General features: G+C 27.2%; 1 protein-coding gene across 2 annotated transcripts in view; it reads left to right on the top strand.

The window, feature by feature from the left end:
* Positions 1-21,392, top strand: part of LOC100210829 (transmembrane protein 104) — a 63,663-nt gene that overhangs the window by 21,652 nt on the left and 20,619 nt on the right. For both annotated transcript variants that reach the window (XM_065803851.1, XM_065803852.1), the window contains 3 exons: positions 11,909-11,964; positions 17,519-17,549; positions 19,490-19,589. In XM_065803851.1, the coding sequence (XP_065659923.1) occupies positions 11,909-11,964; positions 17,519-17,549; positions 19,490-19,589 (187 nt within the window). The remainder of the gene's footprint in view (positions 1-11,908; positions 11,965-17,518; positions 17,550-19,489; positions 19,590-21,392) is intronic.

Raw genomic sequence — 21,392 nt, forward strand, 5'->3', positions numbered from 1 at the left:
GTGACATGGGTATACCTGATTTGCAGTTTCGACGTCAAACCATAAGTTATTTTGGTTTTGTACTACACCTGGTATCTACATTGTACAGCAAGACTGCCAGAGCGATTAAACAATGTGATTAAGCGACTGTTCTTTTTATTGTTCTGTGTATGAGTTCAACTATATCATTACATTGAGCTTGATGTGCTGCTCGATATTCCAAATTAACATACCTTCTTCAGCAAAATTTGTTAAAGTGTTGGACCAAAACTTCTTGTCCATTAGAAGGCAAACTGGTGGTCCAAATAAAGAGAATATTTCTTCAAGCTTTCCAACAACTTCAGTAGCTGTTTTAGTTACTAGTTTACGCCATATTGTATACCATGATGGACCATAGTCAATCAGCGATGAGTTCAGTTCAGCACCTAAATGTGTCACGTCATTGGCAACCTGATTCTAATTTTGTTCTATGCTAAGTTGACCACACTTCTATTTTACGGAGTAAGGATCAATAGATTTGCACTGGTTATAATTTGCTATTACTGTTGAAACCTCCTTTCTGGTTATTTCGCAAACAAAGTTGTAATGTTCGAGTGACACCAAAATGGCCAATTGAATGAATTTTCCATGTCTTTTTGTTCAAGTAATCCAACTGCACACACTGTTCTGCGCCGTTTTTGAGGGATTTGTGATTCACCAAATTTATTTCAGATGGAATCCATTGTACTACGATCTGGATATCTTTTGCCACTTCCTTAATAGTATTCAACTGTTTTTATACTAACAATAGGGAAATTCCCTGAGTTTTTACGCGATATTCTTCCTTCCAAATTGTGTTTAACCATCCTACAGTGCTCTTGCTATCACTGTATACTGTTAACTCCTTTATGTCCCTCTTACTATCTAAGTTTAATCCTTGAAGTATCGAATCTAGTTCACTTATATGGATATGGTGTGTATCACTCGCTGGCCGTAGCCATGCTGCGTTTTCAACAACTACTCCAAGTCCTATGGATGATGCATCACAATGAAGCTCAGCTTTTCCATTCACTGGTACCAGCCATTTTCCACCAACCGGATCCTCTTTTTCCACCCAGTGAAGCAACTCTTTCAGTTTTTCTTTGCAATCTTCAGAAATAAAATCACACTAAGGTATATTTCTAGCTAAACATTTGATGTATAAAACTTGTAAGCGCAAACTTCCTGCCGCCTGGTAATTTCAAATGAGTTTACCTAGTTGGCTAAAAAGCTGTGATTGTGTGACTGTATTGAAAGGTTCAAATTGTACCACGTTGTCCTGTTTCCATATCAGTTCCCCATTTTTATTTATTTTGACTCTCAATCCTAAGACACGTCCTTGTTCAAGATCTTGTAGAGGTGTACATTGTAAACCGAATTTATGCAGATACTTCACTACATTTTTCACAGTTTCCACACTTTCATCAACAAATATATCATCAATGTAGTTATCACATTATAAATTAACAAATATATCACAATGTAGTTATCACTTTCTTTACGGTTGGATTTAATATGACCATATGCCGAAGAATTGTAGTCATGGTCGGAGCCACATTAATACCAAACACATTCTGGTAATACAATACCGTTTCCCATTTACAATCACCATTTGAAATGGCTAAAGTTTTTTATTAATGTGAATTTGGAGGTAGGCTTTTTTTAAATAAAGATTTTTTGCATTTTTTTATTTTTCTCCAATGACGCAATTTTTCTTGACAAACGTCCACATTTGCTTTGTGACAATTTACAAATTCGTTGAGAGCTTGGAAATCTCCCACTGGACATACCTTTTTCTCTTTGTTTTCTTGCACTACGCACGTAAGCGATATCAATACTTTAGGTGGCCCCAATGTTAGTTTGTTATATGGTACAAGAATGCCATTCTAGTACCATATAACAAACATGGAGTTGATCCATTCACTTATTTCTTTACGATAACTATGTTCATGCTCTTGGTTCATCTTGTATTCACAAATGGTATTATTAATTACAGGCTCTTTATTCCAGTTTCATGATGCCGTCCACTTTTTCCCATTGAACTTTGCTGTGAAGTCCTGATGTTTTATTTCATTTCTTTCTTTCTCTTTATTTCTTGTGGTATTAATGACATCACATTTTATTTCGTTTATTTTGTTTTTGTTTTTTCTTGTCCTAGTAATGGTGTTATATTTTATTCCATTTATCTCGTTCTCTTTATTTCTTGTCGTTTTAATGATACCACATTTTATTTCGTTTATTTCATTTTCGTTTTTTCTTGTTGTAGTAATGGCAGCACATTTTGCTGTGTCACATACTAACATTCAAACAATACGGCTTTTATCACCATAAATGATGGTTCTCTAAATTTTTTATTTGCATTTGTTCCAAAAATCAAATCAAACCGAAATGGTTTTTCTTTTACCATTAGAGAATTAACTATCCAGTGAATTCCATTAATTTTCATTTATTTTCACTTTTAATGATGGCAACATCATTTCTGGGAGATTACTGGATGCTATTATTTCCAAATTCTCCCTTTTCCTTTTAAACTTTGCAATCGTTTGAAGCATTCTTTAGCTTGATGATCGTGTAAACAAGTCTTGCATTTTACTAGTTATTTTATTAGTGCAGTGCAAAATATCCAAGTTTTCTACAATTGAAACATGTAACTTTGTGCTGGACTCACCAGATGTCAGCGGAAGTAATGATGTTGCCGTAATCATTACATTATCAGAACCATCTAATTGTCGCGCTTCCTGAGTTACTCATTCAAGGGTAACAGCAACCTCCACAGCCTTTGCAAATGTTAGTTCTTCATGTTCCAGTAATAACCGTTTGATTGTAACACCATCGTTAATACCTGTGATGGTTGTGCATTCTGTCATCTCTATCCGTAAATTTGCATTTTTCAACAGCTCTTGCAATCCATTGTGAAAAGCCTATCACACTTTCATTACTTTCTTTTTTTATTGTTGCCAATTCAAAGCGTAGTATTAATGATGACTTTGGTTTAAAAAGCTTCATGATATTTTCCTCGGTGTCTATGTAGGTAACCAAGTCATAATGCGGTAGTGGTGTAGTGGTAGAGTACTCACTTCATAAGCAAGAGGTTCCGAGTTCGATTCCCACCTTGTCCCTGCTAGTACTGCGCTTAACTTGTTTCTCCACGCAGCAGCCTTGTTCGTCAAGGTTTGTGCTTCAGAGTTATAGAGTTGAGTGAGGGTTATAACCACAAGTAGCATCTGTAGTGGCCTTCTTGGCCTTGGGGAGGTGAATTACAAAAAAAAAAAAAAAAATCTGGGTAAAGGCAAGCATAGATTTTCCAGTGCAGAATAGATCTGCGGTGGCAAACATGTTAATATTATTGTTTTTTTCTTGGATTTGGGTATGTCCATTGCAGTTATGTATGTTCTTTGTTGACCAACAAACTGCTGATGATTGCCATTGAATACTGGTGGCATAATTGCCAAAATAGCTTGTTAAATCATCGCATCCATGAATTTAATATTAAACAAAATATTTTTATAGTTTACTTTTTAGTTCACTAACTCTACACAAAAATCTTCTCTCTATATATACAAAGTTAAAAAAGTTCCATGACAATACTTTTAATTACAATTGTCATTAAACAATAAAATTACGCGTGACTTTTAACATGCATCTACATGATTTCTAACATGTATAATTAGAATTCACCAACTTTAAGATAGAACAATCTAAATCCAATCTTTTGTGTCAAATGAAAAACTTCAATCTAGTGATAAAAATATGAGAGCTAGAATAACTCAAGAAATAAAACCTGATAAAAAGCAACGCTTATACAGCTAATTGATTGGACCGTTTCCTATGATTCTTACTTGCAATCTGACTACAAAAGAACTAAAACAGATAATATTTCAGCCTATAAATGTGTTCTGAATTGCCTTGTCATAGGCAGTCAATCGAAAGACAAGTTAAACAGGTAGCAGAAGCAGCAATCTAAGTTTATTCTCATGAAAAAAGGGATGGTTTGTAAGAAGGCAGGACTTCTTGAGACAGTTGGTTTTTACTAATTGGTCAAAGATAGATTAGTTGGTTTCTACTAATTGGTCAAAGATATCTCAATGACAAAAATGAAAAATGTAAATTTTGTTTTATAAAAAAAAAAAAACTTTTTCGAATTATTATTTTTTTAAATAAATAACTTAATAATAGATAAATGATTATAAATGGAATTTATTATAAACGTTTTAATAAGAATAATAAAAAATGAAAATACTACCACACACTCAAAAATTTGCTATTCTTGTAGGAAATTTTCCGTGAATTTAAGTGAATTCTAAATTACAATTCCCAGTAGCTTTATTTTTTTGGATTTTTTAGTCTAAGCTTTTTGTAGTAAAGTGATATATAAAAATACATGTTTTAGATTACAGGGTTAGCATACAGTAGAAGTGAAAAATAGTATGACACCCTAACGCACAGTGATTAGAAATAAAAATTGGCATTAATTCCAGATTTGTGAAAACTCAATATATAATGTTCTGATTATACAAAACTGTTACAAATTAACTATATTTTCATATTCTGGTAGGAATTTTTGTATAGAGCCCCTGTCACTTCTCTGTAACTTTCAAAGTTGTCATTTTTAGAAAATTTTTTGTGTGGAAAAGCACCAATTTTTTTATTTTATTTTCAACCCCCCAGCTGTAAACTTACAGCTGCTTTATATCTTTCTTAAGTATATTAAATTTTTTTTTAATTAAAGGCTTTCTGGCCTAAAATTTGATAACTGAAGAATGTCTGCATCTACAGGAACAGTTGCTTTTGGAGCAAAATAAAAATATATCATTAAATAATATGTGCGTTTGGTTACACAAAAATGATCTAGTGGAATTATATCCTAATAGACAAAAGCAGACATTCTATTAAGATTATTTAAAAGTATGGCAGCGACTAATTGTACTGCCAATTGTCGTTTTCGTGTCTCAAAAGAATTAAAAATTACTTAAGGTAAAAAATGTCATAAGGTAGACTAAATCTTAGACCATTAAAAACTATAGACGCGGCTTTTTGAAATTAATTGAAGCCAAACTTTTTGCGCATATACGTCACTTTGTGGCAAAAACGCAAATAATGTAGGATTTTAGTATAAAATAGGATTTTGTTTATGTAGGATTTTAGTTCAAAATATTTAGGAAATTTTTTTCCATTAAAAAAAAATATTAAAAATATTTTGAATACTTTCTTTTAAAGAATAAAAACATTTATTACTATGTTTTTTTTTAAATTTTTTACTCAATTAAAAACACTCGATTTGAATAGACAGTAAAAATATAAAAAAGTTTCATATATATATTTATTGACCACAAAATAAAATACTTTTAGTTAATTTACTTCGAAGTTTCTTACAATCTTTATTCAAATTATCTCCTTGGTGGTATAATCTAACGTTACAATAATAAAAGCTTATCATTTTGACTAAATTAACCAAATGATTAGATTGAACATCATTATCAAACATATGTTCTCTGTTTTCAATAAAAATAGAGCTACGAACACTGATTAGAACATTAATAATTAACTTTGTTATTAAATGTTTTTGAAACAACCTCTTTTCTTCCTTAAAAATTCTGATTTCGCTTTCTGCAACTTTACATATGTGAATAACATCTTTGGAGGGTTGAACCAAGCATAGTTTAATGTCACTGTAATTCTTTTTTTTAATTAATGTTGAAGTTGGGATTTGTGATTGAATTAAGGTTAAGCAAATGTCACAATCTAAAACTTTTTTAATTTTTTTTACAACAAATCCAGCAATATATTCCACAACATCACTAACATATAATGATAAACTTCTTGAATAACTTAAACTATTTACAGCATACTCATGGTCATCACACATTTTTTCTTTATCAAAATCTTCAATAAGCTGATGATCAATTGTTTTCATTTTAATATTTTTTGAAGAACTCATTGCTAAAATTATTGATGGTGCCTGTTCAATACAATTTGCCTGAGAAGAACCTGAAACACTTGTATGAATCAACAATTTTTTGTAGGCAGCTTGAAACTGTTTTGCTGTGGGATTATTATTATATCCTCCATGGCTTCTTAAAGCACTGAAAAAAACTTCCAAATGGTCTTGAGATAGTTTATAAGCTGAAATATACCTAAGACTATAATTACCATTTTGAACATAATAATTCCATATTCCCATATATGATTTCAGGCTTACAATCATCCCAATAAAACCAGTTTTAATTTGACTTAAATGCAGAGGTTCTCCATTTTTAGCACATTTAAGTGTTATTAAATACTCTATTGATTCTTTTATTTTTTTGAAAATAGTTTCTTTATTATAGTGTTGTAAACTAGACTTGAAATTCTTTGCTAACAAATTTCTGCTATTTAAGATGTCAAAAATGTTATTAATAGCAATAATGAATCTTTCTGTTGCTTTGCTGTCTTCAAAATCCTTCAAGTGCTGACTTTCTCGTAAATATTCTATTGCATTTGCAACTTTTTGACTGAATGTCTGTGCAGCTAGCTTGACTTTCATTTTTTCTTGAAACCAATTTATATGTCTCTTTGTAATTTTTGTCGCTAAATGAAGGCCTTCCTTTTCTTGAATAGTTACTAATTTTTCAATAAAATCCCATTTTATTGGTTCATTATTACTATCAAACATTATTTTGTGCAAACCTAATGTATTTCTTATAAGTTTTAACATGTGCGGAGGATCCATGAAAATAAAAATTGGTTTTTTTGTAACTGGATGTGGAAAGTATGTACAAGTAGAGTTAACTGATAAATCAGCTCCGAGATGATTAGCCATACTAACATTTGCCGAAGCACCATCAAAAGTTAAACTTGTTATAGTAATGCCAGCTTCTTCTAATATTTTTAAACACATTTTTACTAAGTTACTTTTTTGAACTCCTGAGATTCCATTAATTAAAAAGTAGCCTATTGGTAGCTTCCACGCATTGTTTAAGCTATTAATCAAAAACACAATTGCTTCTTTTGCTTCAACTTCAGAATCGCTTTGAAGTTCAGAACCAATATCAACATACCTAAAATTATAGTTAAATTTTTTTTGATTAAACAAACACAAACTTTCCACTATTGTGTACATATATAATTGTACTTAACTGTATTAACACAACCTACCCTGAAAACTTGTCACCATCCCATTCTATTTTTTTATGAATTGCCATTTCATCAATCATTAATGAGCAGATACATGATTTTCCTTTTTCTTTTAGTTCTGCTACTTTCAGTTTTAAGACCTTAATTGATTCAGATTGAAATCCAGGTTCGCATGTGACTTTTTGATACCATTTTTGAAGTGTTCTCGGATGAGGAAGTATTTTAGTAAATGTTTTTCTGACATATGAATAAGCTCTAGGAGAATAAAAATTTAGGGTAAGAGCAAAGCTTTTTAACTCCATTGGATATTCTTTAGTGCATTTGGATTTTAGTAATTGTTTAAAAACAGTTTTTGTAGAAGCAGGCATTGTGTCCTACAAAAAATTAAATAATTTTAAAATGTCTAAGAAATTATTACCTATACCTAATTAAAATTTTGAATGGAAAGTTCACATAGATTATTACTTTATATTTTTAGTAAATATCACTTACAGAAAGCTTAAGGGAGGATTCTTCGTCAATCATTTGCATTTCCTTCAAATGTTTAAGTAAAGATTGTAAGTTAGATACTCTTTTGTGAAGTCGCCGATTTCGTTGCTGCAAAATTTTAATTTTTTTTTCTTGCTTTGAAATTAATTTCAATACTATATTAAAAGACTGGTGTTTTTTTAAATCATTCAGGTAACATTTTCTCCTTTTTAGAGGAGGTTCTAAGGCTGTTTTTTTTTAATTCCTAAAGGTATTGCAGCTCTGTCTTTTAGCTCTGTCTAAGGAGGCTGTTTCCAGGGTAGTTTCAGATGAAGTATCATCTTTTATTGTTTTGATATTAATTTCACTCTCACTTGTGATTTTTCTTTTAGCTGGAGGTTTTCTAGGTTTAATTTTCTTCACCAAACTACTTGAAAAATTAAAAACACTTGGTATAGCTTCCTTTTTAAGTTGCTTTTTTGAACTCCAACCATTAACAACATATGAATCTGGTGTAAAATGCTTAGAACAAATTTTTGAACTTTTTGTTGGAATAAAGTTTTCTCTACGCATGGCAGAAATCCATTTATTTTGTAACAATAAATCTTTTAGAAATCTGTAACATAAAATATAATTAATAAATAAAAAATATTTTTTGCATGTTTATCAAAAAGTAACATATAGCAATATAATGGTTTATAGCAACATATTAGTAATAACATTTAGTAATGTAATGGCAAACATAATGGATGTGGTTCTAATCAATGATATATTCTATTGACAATTCTATAACAATTAAAGTATTAAAAAAAGTTATAAAAAAGATTTATAAATATATAATATTATGTTTACTTTCTTATCAAGAAAAAAGAACTTTTAAGTTTAAGACAACAAATAACACTTATATATAATTATTAAATATTTTAAACAAATATCAGCATAAATCAAAACATATACTAGGATTAATCAATATTTGACTAAATTACAGAAATCTAAAATAAAAATACCATAGAGTCGTAAATAAAAGTAATAGTGGACAACAAAAATTACTATTATATCGTAATCATATGGCTTAATATGATTAGTACGTATAAATATGTTAAGTCATTTATCTTTTATTATAATTTATAACAAAAGATAAATATTTTTCATGTATATAATCGATTATATACATGATAAATAGATGATTAATCATCTATTAATCATTCATGATAAATTATGATGATATATATATATATATATATATATATATATATATATATATATATATATATATATATATATATTATATATATATATATATATATATATATATATATATATATATATATATATATATATATATATAGATATATATAGATATATATATATAGATATATATATATTGATATTTTTCTATATTATATTAAATATGATAATATTTAGTCATATTATTAATATGACTAAATATTATCATACTTAATATTATTAAATAATCAATAGATAAATAACATCATAGTAGTCATATTAAATTATTTTTTATTTAAAATAAACTCTTACCCATGAAATGATATACCTGCACCGGCTTTATGTCTTTCTGTGCAGTTATATGCACAGCAAGAATGCACCATAGTTGAAGATAATCAAAAAATATAATGCAAATGCAAGAGCAAACTTATCATCGAAAAAAGTTTTTGCCACAAACTGACGTCATGCGCAAACTTTTTTTTTTGGCTTCACTTTAAGATTAGAATTATTAGGCTTAGGCCGGGTCTATAGTTTTTAATGGTCTAAGGACTAAATGCATTAGCCATTTTGAATCAATATCATATGATGATATTATTCAATCTTTTGCGGAAACGAAATCAAGGCGTCATGCTTTGTAAATACTCGTAGTTATTTATTGGAATAAATTTTAGTTTGAAAGTTGTTTTGGTTATCTTTTAGTTAATGTTTTCAATAGATTGTGATTTTTACCAAGTTTGGAATATGTTCTGTTGTTATTTTTTTTAAGAGGATATTTATTCTGTTTATTTGTTTATTTTATGTTTATTAATCATTATATTATAATTGTTTCAATAAAAATACAGAGTTAAGAAAGCAGCGCGTATTCCTTTCTCCACCATATGTACTACTTTTTTGCATGTAGGGGCAGCAAATTTTTCATAGCCTATGGGCTGCAAAATTGTAAATCCGCCTCTGGCCTTCATGCTATAAAAACCTTTATTAATCCAGTTTTTTTCCTTGCACATCAAAAAAACTTTATAACTTTTATCCATCTTTGCGTTTTCCTTTTTTATACAACCTACAACTTTTTAAGTCTTCAGTTACCCGTTTCCTAGTATTTTAACCTATCCTCTATTTTAAAGTAACTCATAACTTAACAGTGGTTGCTTGCAATCTTGTTGGTAAAATTAGAGTTTAAAAATATATAAATATATGCCAGTATTTAATAAATAGTAAATTTAAGTATAAAATTATAATACAAAAAGTATTATAAATTTTTTTCTAGCCTTGGCAATCAACCACTGCCAAATTTTATAATTTTTCGGGGGCCGGGTTTGCAAAAGTCTTATTTTTAGATAGGGCCAGGGCCGGTCATTTCCTAATCTGGGTCTGAGCTGGTCTCACTATGATCTCACGTTGAGCAGACCTAGCTTTAAAACCTATATTACATTAAAACAAGAAGAATTGAAGTTATACATTTTCATATTCTTACCGAAACAGAATTTAATAAAAGTCACACGTGTTAACTTAAGCTGTTATTTCCTAGTTATAATATATAATCTTTCTGTCAGCTTTTTTACTAAAAAATATTTCTTTGAAAATGAAAAATTTTTAGAAACTGCAGAGAAGTGGTAGGTGGTCTAAACAAATAAATATCTAGAATATAAGAATATAATCAATTTGCAACAGTTTTTGTATTATTAGAATTTTTTTTAAATAGAGTTTTCACAAATCTGGAATTAATGCCACATCACTGTGTTAAGCTGTTATTTTGTTTAAAATGTTCAGCTAATATTTGTGGTCATTTTTCCATAAAATAAAGAAATTAATTTTCATTTCATTTTGTAAAAAAAACAAAATCATCATGAAAATTTTTAATCATAATTTAAAAAAAAGGGAAAGTTTATTGTTTTTAACAACCAAACAATATGAAAAGACATTTTCTAACAATGAACATTTGCTAACCTCAAATTGTGTATCAAATATTTAATAATATGATTTCAATCTATATAATCTAAATGGGAACATAAGTAAAATGGCTTCTGAGCTTAATGTTTTAAAATTATTTTTTAAACAAAAGCTAAAAAAAATCCTATAATATTGTGGAAGTTCTTTAATTTAATTAATTTCCATAAATAACTGTATTAAAATTATGAAGAACTATACAGTGCTCAATTTGCCATCAGTTGTCAGTGCATGTAAATTTAAATTATTTTTTCAAAATTTTAACAAAAAAGTTTAAATACAAATTTTCTTAGCAAAGTATTTATTGCATATAGAATTTTTTGTTTTTGGTATATATTGCTGTTCTTTTTGTTTGTTTGTTGAAATTTTCATTTATTTAATTAGTTTTTTTTATTTTATGTATCATTATTTTATATAATTTTTTTTTTTTTTTTGCTTTTTTTTTAGCTCATGTTAGTGCATACATAATATTCATACATATATTTTTGTCAAAAAATCCTGCCAATGTTGATATATAATATCAACCTAAAATAAAAATGCTACCAATGCTGATATATAATATCAACCTAAAATAAAAATGCTGCCAATGCTGATATAATATCAACCTAAAATAAAAATGCTGCCAATGCTGATATATAATATCAAGCTAAAATATGTTCTAATATTTAATTGTATAATAATGATTCAGTTTACAATATATAATATAATTCGATATATAATTCAGTTTACATAAGTTTTTTTATATTTTATTTTTTATTTTATTTATATAAACATTTGAAAATTCTTCTAAGAAATCATAAAACATGACATTTTTATCAATTTTTTTTTAGTTTTTGCTTAAATTTAATTGCTAGTTACTTTGTTTTGTCTACTTTGTTTTGTCTACTTTGTTTTTTATGTTTTCTTCCATTTTTTGAAAGTGAATGAACTATAAAAAAACACAATGATTTTCAATGATTAAAAGAAAACTTATTTTTAATACAAATCTTTTATAAAAACATGTCAAAAAAAAATGCTATCATTATTATGTTTTTTTATATTTAACATTACAGTTTTGTTAGAATATTTCTATTAAACTTATTTTCTTTTATGTTTTTTTAACTGAAAAAATGTTTATTAAACTATATATAAATGTATATATTTTTTTAATTTATTTTAGGTACTCATTCAAATAATGAAGTTTATCTATATGAAATAACTGAAAAAGTTGAAATGGTGATCATTTGACTAATTCAATTTTATTTAAAACTTCTTTTAATTATTTCAGCATTTTTGTTTAAATTTTAAATTTAAGTTAAAATTATGTAGCATACTCTAGCTACCTTACTCAAAATGTAATAACTCAAATGTCCACTTGAATCTTATAAGAATTTGAAAACATAAAAAATTTCTCATATGGCACCAATTAAATTAAAACACATAAGTTAAGAAATTGTTTATAGTTAATAAAGTTTTTTTTTTTTTTTGTTTCAAATTTTTATAGAATCCTATAGGACTTTTTGACTAGGGTAGTAGTTAAGAATTTACATAGTGTAATTAATTGTGTATGTATGTATATATATATATATATATATATATATATATATATATATATATATATATATATATATATATATATATATATATATATTAGGGTGTGACAGCTGCCCCAAAATATTAAATTTTTACCGTTAAAGGCTGTTCATAATTTTAGTATTGCATATTGGCCTAAAAAGCATATGTGAAATTTCATGAAGATTGTGCAATTTTTGTGACCTTGCCAAATTTTTTTTTTATCATTTTTATGCGATATGTTGGGATTGTGGGTAAAGCTATTTTATTGCTATTAAAAATCTTTTTTTTAATTTGTTTTTGTTGCACCAGGTCTTCTTTAAAGTTTAATAGTTCATATGGATTATGTGAAATTTTGTTTATAAAATTTACGTATAATAATATTGTATGGATTATTTGGATTTTTTGTAACAAAATTTTTTATTGTAAGTAAAAATACTTTGATTTAAGGAAATAAAAAAAAATGTCTTTAATTTTGTATAATATAATAAATATTAAGGGGTAAGTCTTACAAGCTATGTCTAAAAGCAAGGATAGCCCACTGGTATAAACCATCCTTGTACCATAATTAAGTGTGAAGATCAAAGAAAATTGGATGCTATCGCCAAAAATGCTGGTGCATTGAGATGGAAAACTTATGGACACTCTTAATTCCAAAGTAATGGATGACTGGTTACCAATTCTTGTGTCTGGAGCTGATGAAACAAAGCTGCTTGACATTCTCTCACATTCAAAATTAACTAAAGGAACTGGTTAAGTTTTTAGAGACATCATAGCAAAGGCAACTAACAAACTTCTTATAGAATGAAAGTGTGAAGAAAATGTTACTGGCGTGGTTTTCAATACAACTTCATCAAATAGAGGTAAGCTAAATTAATTTAGTATAAAATATCTGAATGAAGATCATACAACTACACTGTATTGATATACATTTTCAGAAAAGAGAACCACTGTATGTGTGCTTCTACAGAAGGAATTAGATTGTTTGTTGTAGGCATGTAGGTGAGTTTCTTTTAAGTCATTGCTGGGAAGGTTCGAAAGTGAAGACACCAGCTAGTATAAAAATTTTATTTTTTTAAAGGTACCTTCTCTTCCAAAAGTGAATAGGCTATACCTTTTGTTAATTATCTACAATCAATATATTATACAAAAAATAGTAAAGAGCTACTTTTTACAATTGGAAAGTAGTGAACTTACTACTTATAGTTTTAACTTACAACAATTAACATTTAATTACTATATCTTTTTTACTTTTCTAGGTTCAAGAAACATTTTCCTTAATTGTCATCAGATGAACAAGCAAAGTATTGTCACCATCATATGATGCCTATTGAAGAAAAATGCCAGTAATAGATGGCTAAATTTTTTTATGAATCTCTTGCACAATTCACATAAGGTGACTACAAAGAGCTGGTTCAGGACAGAGCATCTTAATGGTCTGTCCTGTAGGCAGGTCCGTTTTTAGGGGTGGGAAAAACTATAACTTTGTCACTTTATTTTCCCATTCTACCTTGCTATACCAGACACCAGACAATTCCAAAAACAGTTTTGAAAATATTTCAATTTTCCTGACCTCCTTGAGGATTTGAATATTTTTAAAAAAAGCCATTTTTGACCAATATTCGTTAAATTGCTATCTTAATTGGAGCACGGACCAACAAAACTAATAAATTTTTTTGTGTGTGTGAGCTGGCTCTACTATTAGAAAGGTTGGTATAAAATTTGAGCTCAAAATATTTAAAATTTCTCGAGATAACACATTTTGAAACCTGATTTCTTTTAAAGACCTGATTTTTACTATGTTTTTAATTGTATATTTATCTAAATACTCTTAAATATTCATTAAAAAATTTAATAAAATTTGTATTTAAGAAGTTTGTTAAATAAGAAATCTAAATAATGTACTTAATAAAGATAAAAAATAAAAGTAAACTGTTGAAAATGTGAAAGATTTTTACTAAAGTTTTTATAAATACGTTTTGTAAATAATATACATAAAAAATTCAGTTAAATTTTTCTTATAAAAAGTTAAACTTTTCCTACAATTTATTAAGTATTTCTTTGAACTAGTTACATTTATAAAATGGAAAATTAACTAAGTGTCCCTTCAAAACCAGTAAAATATCTTGCAACCTTTCCTTTTTAATTGATGAATCGATAAAGTCTTTTACCAATTTTATAGCTCTTTCTCAACAGTCATTGACACAGACTAATCTTTGATAAGTAAGGAACTATTTTAAATATTAGCTAAGAATTTTGACCAACGTAATCATTAAGTTCTGAATTTTCATTCATTTCTACAGGCTTAAACTTTTTAAGTTTAAAGATTTCAGGTAAATTTGTTTTTAACAACTGCTGAGCAACTTTTTCTTTAATTTTATTGTCAAGACTTTTATCAAATAAACAAAAGACATCTGTTTCTTTAAAAAGATAATAACTGTGTCTAAGATAGCTTAAAATAAAAGCTTGAGGAACATCAGCATCAAAATCTTTCATTTTTATGCAGCAGAAACAATTTGACTTGATTGAAAAAAGCATGAACTGAAGCTACATATATCGCAGAAACTTTAATAACTGATCCATATTTTTTTGAACATTTTCATAATGCATTGGTTAAGCAGCTTTGAATCTTGTAAAAATAGATTTTGATGGACCTTTGCTTTCTGTTTTAGTGATTGCATTTATTGCATGTAAAATATGTTGTTCTTGAGAATGTTTTCTACAAAGAAGTCTTAACAGAGGTCGATTTAAAAGTTCTTGTAAAATACTTATACAATCCTTATTACAACCAGTGTTACATGCTGTTGTGTCAGCACAAATTCCAATTATAAAGCTTTCAATTCCAAACTTTTTTATAACATAAAAACATGCCAATGCTTGATCATATCCTTTTCCCGATTGACATTCAACTATGCCTAGCTGCTCATTCTGTTGTTTTCCATTTGTATTTAAATCCCAGTCTTGTAACAAAAATAGCTAGACGTTTGTTTACTACAGAAATATAGTATTCACTTAAAGTCGTAACTTTTTTTGTATTAATGTGCAAAATTAAATTACTATTTTTACATTTTTATTTTATTTTTTGTGATTCACTTACATATAAATTTTTTCTTATTTTTTCTACTTTTGTCTTTGAAACTTTTACTTCATTTAGATTGATATTTCCACATCTTAAAAATAATGCTATTAATCCTGTCTGTATTCCAACAGAAGTTCCAAAACGCCCACAAAATGTTGAAGTTTTTTTAATACGTCCATTAATATCCACTGTTACTGTCACTTTATTTCGTTTTATGTCAGTTGATTGGTTTTCAATTTTATCATAGTTATTATATTTAAATTCTTCATTATCAAAATTTTCTAACAAAAATAACTCTTGATTTTCATAATACAATTGTTATTTGATGAAAACTGTTTTAACTTTGATTTTTTTGTGATAGATTCTTTTTTTTGCTTAAACTCCTTGGCTTCCAACTCTCTGTTGGAATAAACTTTTTGATATTTTTTGTCTATTTTGTCAATTATCATTGTTCATGCAGTTTTTTGGTTTTCATAAAATAAAATATCGCATTCTTTTGCATCTTTTGATCGAATTCTATCTTTTTCAATAATTTCATAAAGTTTAGGGTGCCCTAAGTTAAACAGTTCCTTTTCTCATGCCAAAAAATTATTTTCATGCAGCTTTTGTATTTCTGTTATTTTTTTGAACGATATGATACCAGTTTCTTGTGATGATGTATAAATTTGGAAACGTTTTCCCTAAAATAATTTCATAAATTTTTATATAAATAATTATCAATAATTATGTAATAAACTATGAACATTATTTAAATCAATAGTTACCTAATACTTTTGCAACTAATATGTGGTATACCACCCAAAAGCCACGGTTTTCTAAGAGCAGAAACAACACATTTGGGCTTATGTTTTATCATTACATAGCAGCTCGTGATTTATATCTAGAGAGCAAGAAATAGTTTCGGTGTGTTTTTATTTTTTTTTTTTTTTTGAAATTTAGACTGTTCTCATCTATGATAGTAGTAGAAATGGAGGAGGAAATGAGGAAATCCATTTTTATCTTTGAAAACACTTATGTAACAAAGAGAGTTAGATTCAACTTTGAGGGATACGGCAAGCCCTATCTTCCTCCTACAATAGAATATGGTGCTTCTATAATTGACCTAATTGGGCTGGGTTCATTCAGATTTTTAACATTTTTTAAATTCCCACATATTTCAACGCATGATTGGATTAATAAGGGAGACTACCAAAACATGAAAGTGGTTGTCAACAAACTTCAGGTGGTAAATGAAGCAGCAGAATGTGGTGTGAAAGTATGCCATGATTTTCTAGGTGTAACTAGGGATGTAAATCCTTTTCAAGATGTTCTCCAAGTAGTAGAATCTCGTAGACAACAGATTCCAGATTCCAAAATTCAATTGTGGATGAATCTTCAAAAAAAACTTTGTATATGTCATTTTTATGACTAAATACAATACCAAAATAGTGAACAGCATCATACGACAAAGTTGGTGCAACTGTCACACCCTTATATGTATATATATATATACCCTTATATGTATGTATGTATGTATATATATATATATATATATATATATATATATATATATATATATATATATATATATATATATATATATATATATATATCTATCTTTTTTCTTCAACTTTAAGTTTCACCATTGCTGGATCATCAGGAAGATTTACTAAATCTCAAAAAAAATTCAATTTATAGAAAAAAATATTTTACAGGAAGTTATAAATTATTATAAATAAAAATAAAAATAAAAAAATTATTAAATAAATTTCTTTGGAATGGGGATAATTTAATTTGGTCATTTGAAACTTAAAAGTGAAACTTAAAGTTGAAGAAAAAAGTTAGATAAGTGTTTTTTACTAATTTATTATTGCTCTGTTCATTGAGCACTCTATTTGTAAAATACATTAACATGATTTACATATATATATATATATATATATATATATATATATATATATATATATATATATATATATATATATATATATATATATATATATGTATATATATATATATATATATATATATATATATATATATATATATATATATATATATATATATATATATATATATATATATATTGTTATTTAATTGTATCAATTTTGTTATTTTCTATTTATTATGAGTTTTGTATAATAAATTTTTTTTTTTCAGGGACAACTTGCTAGATTTTTCTTCAATAAAGGTAATATAACTTTATTAAGACAGAAATTTCATTTAAATTTTATGTTTTTCGGCTCCATGTTGATGTAATATATATAATATATATATATATAAATTTCATTTAGATATTATATATGCTCTTTTATATATATATATATATATATATATATATATCTATATATATATATATATATATATATATATATATATATATATATATATATATATATATATATATATATATATATATATATATATATATATATATATATATATATATATATATATATAGATAGATATATATATTGGAGCTCTAGAAATTCATACTAATCTTGAGTTATTTACTGGTTGATTTTGTGATAAAAAGTTCAGAACTTTATTTTCAAAGACTTGATTTCAATTTTTGGTTCTATATTTTGACTATATATTTCCTACTGTCTATCTAGCTTATAATAATATAATACAATACAATCTAATTTAGAAACAAACTTTCTTGAGTTCTAGGATGTAGACATTTTATGAATTTTTAATTCAAAAGTTATTAATTCATGTTTATTTTATGTTATTAATGTTTCTCTCTTTATGAATTATAAATGACATTTTTTATAAGGAGAGAAAATATTTTTCATGACTTGCTTTTTGATCATGCTACCTTTATATTGCTGATGCACTTAAGATAAGATGAAAATAGACTTTAAGGTTAAGTTTTCTTAATATATGTTAAAGTTCGTACAACTAAGCCTTGCAGATATGAATGCAAAAGTTAGGGTTGTTGGGTGATAGAATAGAAGATTTTATCATTATCAATTATTAGTTTCTGTACCCATTATAGACCATGTATCAAATTGTAAGATTTTGGTGTTGTACCATATGCCAATAGGTTTACACACAATTTGTGAGTGTTTGTATGTGTGTGTGTTTTTTTTAAAATGCATTTACTAGAAACAATTCATATCAGAGTTTGTTTGTACTTGTAAATTTATTGGTGTATAGTCATAGCTGCATTTGCCATAAGGCAACTGCCTAGGGGCGCCAACCAAAACGCTTGATTTTTTATTTTCTGTGCAAAGTTTTATTATGCATATATTTTTTTTTTTTTCATCGCCTTATCAGAATTAATTTTAAATTTGTTTGAGTTTTTTAAAACTATTCCTATGATTAGTTTTAAATAGGTAACAATAGGTTACAACAATAGGTATGATTATGTTGTGTAAAAGAAAGTTTCTATTATCACTTTTATTGTGTAATTTTGTCTTTTATTAAATCAATAAATTAACAAAAACAGCAGAAAATTAGTTTTTACTTAGGGTAATTAAAACAGTTTTTACTTAGGGTAATTAAAACATGTTGATAACGATTGCGATACCAATGTATATCGAAAATCATATTGCGTTTGTTTTTAATATGCTCATAATTTGAAGGTGTCATCTGCTATTGTCAATAGATGATAACATTGTTTGTTTAAAAGATCGATTGTGTAAACAAACAAAAATGTCAATGACGTCATGTACTAAAACTCTTAGGAATAAAACGCGCTTGAATAAGTTATCAAGATATTTTGGCCTACAACAAAATGGAAATGGCAAGCTTTGATTAAAATAAAAAAGTTAGTTTTTCTTCGTATGCATTTATTTATTTATTTTTTAATCAAAAAAGTTTAGCCTGAGCTTCTTTTTTTTTATCATTCTCTTTAATATAAACACAACATGTCTCAGAGGTTTAGGATCCCTTGAATGAAAATGTGTATATAAAATGAACAAAAATAAAAAGTTTACTATGCATAAGAATTGTCAATTAAATAGAATTAAGAGAATTTAAAAAGTAATAAAAAAGAATAAAACAAATATATAATCTCATGCAAATAGGTATAGTGTAATACATCTGTATATAATTTATGCATGTATATTTATATTTTTATATTTTTCTTATAATAAAACTTAATGTAGTTGATTTTCGTTATAGTTGGTTTGGTGCTGTATTACATAGTTATTGCATTGTACCTTTATGGAGATCTTGCTATATATGCTGCAGCTGTACCTAAATCTCTGACAACTGTTATTTGGTATATACTTTTTTAAATCTTTTTTTATATTAAATTTTAAGTTTGTTTAAAACTGAAAGAAACATTTAGTATAAAATGAAATAAACCCCATTAACAAAATTATAGGAAGTTATATTTTTCATCATTTTAGATTGACATGACTTAGGATTGACATCTTGAATTGACATCTATTTGCATTTTTATTATCTTTAGTTTACCTTCTTGAGTTGACATCAACAATAACAAGATTGAATGGTTTGCACAAGGAACATATAAGGCCTTAGGATTTGTTTCCAGAAACTTAGCTTGAACACCTTTTACTTTTCCTTTTATATTAGCACCATTATGGTTAGATTGACTTCGACAGTCTAAAAGATTTAGATCCCAATTTTTAGCTTGCTTTAAAGATGCATCCAAAAACCCTTTTCCAGTGGTATTATTTGCTGTAGCATATCCAAAGAAATTTTTGGAAATGTTGATACCTACTCCAGGAGTACATGTTACTGATCGCAGAATAATGCTTATTTGTTCTTTGTGCAAAACATCTGGCGTACATTCTAAAATACTAGAATAGTATTTTGCCTTTTTTACCATAGAAAGGATTTTGGATTCAATATCCTTGGCTAATAGTCTAATCAACTCATTCTGTGTGTCATTGCTCAAATAGTGCTCCTTGATTTCTTTGTCCTGAATTCTTTGCATCAGCTCATTGACAATGGTATTGTACTTAGCCAGTAATTCAAATACCCCAAGAAAGTTTCCATTGCTCTTTGAACCATGCGTATATATGCATATATATGTGTATAAATATATATATACATATACATATATTTATATATATATATATATATATATATATATATATATATATATATATATATATATATATATATATATATATATCAGCCCTCAGAGTTAGGGTCCGCATTCGACAATGCCGATCTAAAAGTGTTTGATGTCAGCAAAAAAATCTCATTTCTATGTTTTACGGTAAGACCTTTGTATTAAACTTTATTTGTTGACCTGCTGCCGACCTCTAAAAGATTGAGGTCAGCAAATAATTGCTGACCTTAGTTTTTCTAATTCCAAGCATGATTTTCCCTCATCTTTATCTTGGCTATATAATATCCTGTGATTGTGGGAATTAATGATGGACTTGATGTTTGGCATACATGAGTAGCTTATTTTAGTGGTATTTTGATTAAATATCTTGAAAAGTTGTGACCAACTAGAAAGTGCAGGTCTACCATGTTCAAAAAACGACTGCCTATTTTTGTTGCAACATTGGTACTGAAAGGTGGATTGTACCAGATTATGTATCGCTTGTTATTTTTGAATGAAATTGGTTTTTTATTTGAATGGTACGCGAATTTGCAAATAAAACCTGATTTAAATAATGCATCTGGATAAGGAGGAATGGATTGTTTAAAAATATTTTAACAATCTTAGTTTGGTAGTTTGAGGAAGACTTTTTAGTATGCTAGGAGGGTGGCTAGAGTCAGCATTTATATAACTGATGGAATTACCAGACTTGCAATAAGGTTAGAAAGAACTGCTTTTATGATTTAAGGTTAAGTCCAGATAATTAACAATTTTAAAATTACAGCTGATGGATATAAGAAGATCATTGTTTTTGAAAATTTTCACCAAGTGCTTTTTAATTTTTTCCATTTGTTGGCCACTCCGGTTCTTAAACACTTCTAGGCCATTATCTCTATACAATCTTTATTGTATAGTCTAAATTCATCTTTATTGTAAGACTGCGATAATTGAAACAAGATAGATATTTTAACTAACTCACAAACTTCTGTGCCATCAAAGGCT

Source organism: Hydra vulgaris, chromosome 08, assembly GCF_038396675.1.
Source record: "Hydra vulgaris chromosome 08, alternate assembly HydraT2T_AEP".
NCBI classification, from domain to species: Eukaryota; Metazoa; Cnidaria; class Hydrozoa; order Anthoathecata; family Hydridae; genus Hydra; species Hydra vulgaris.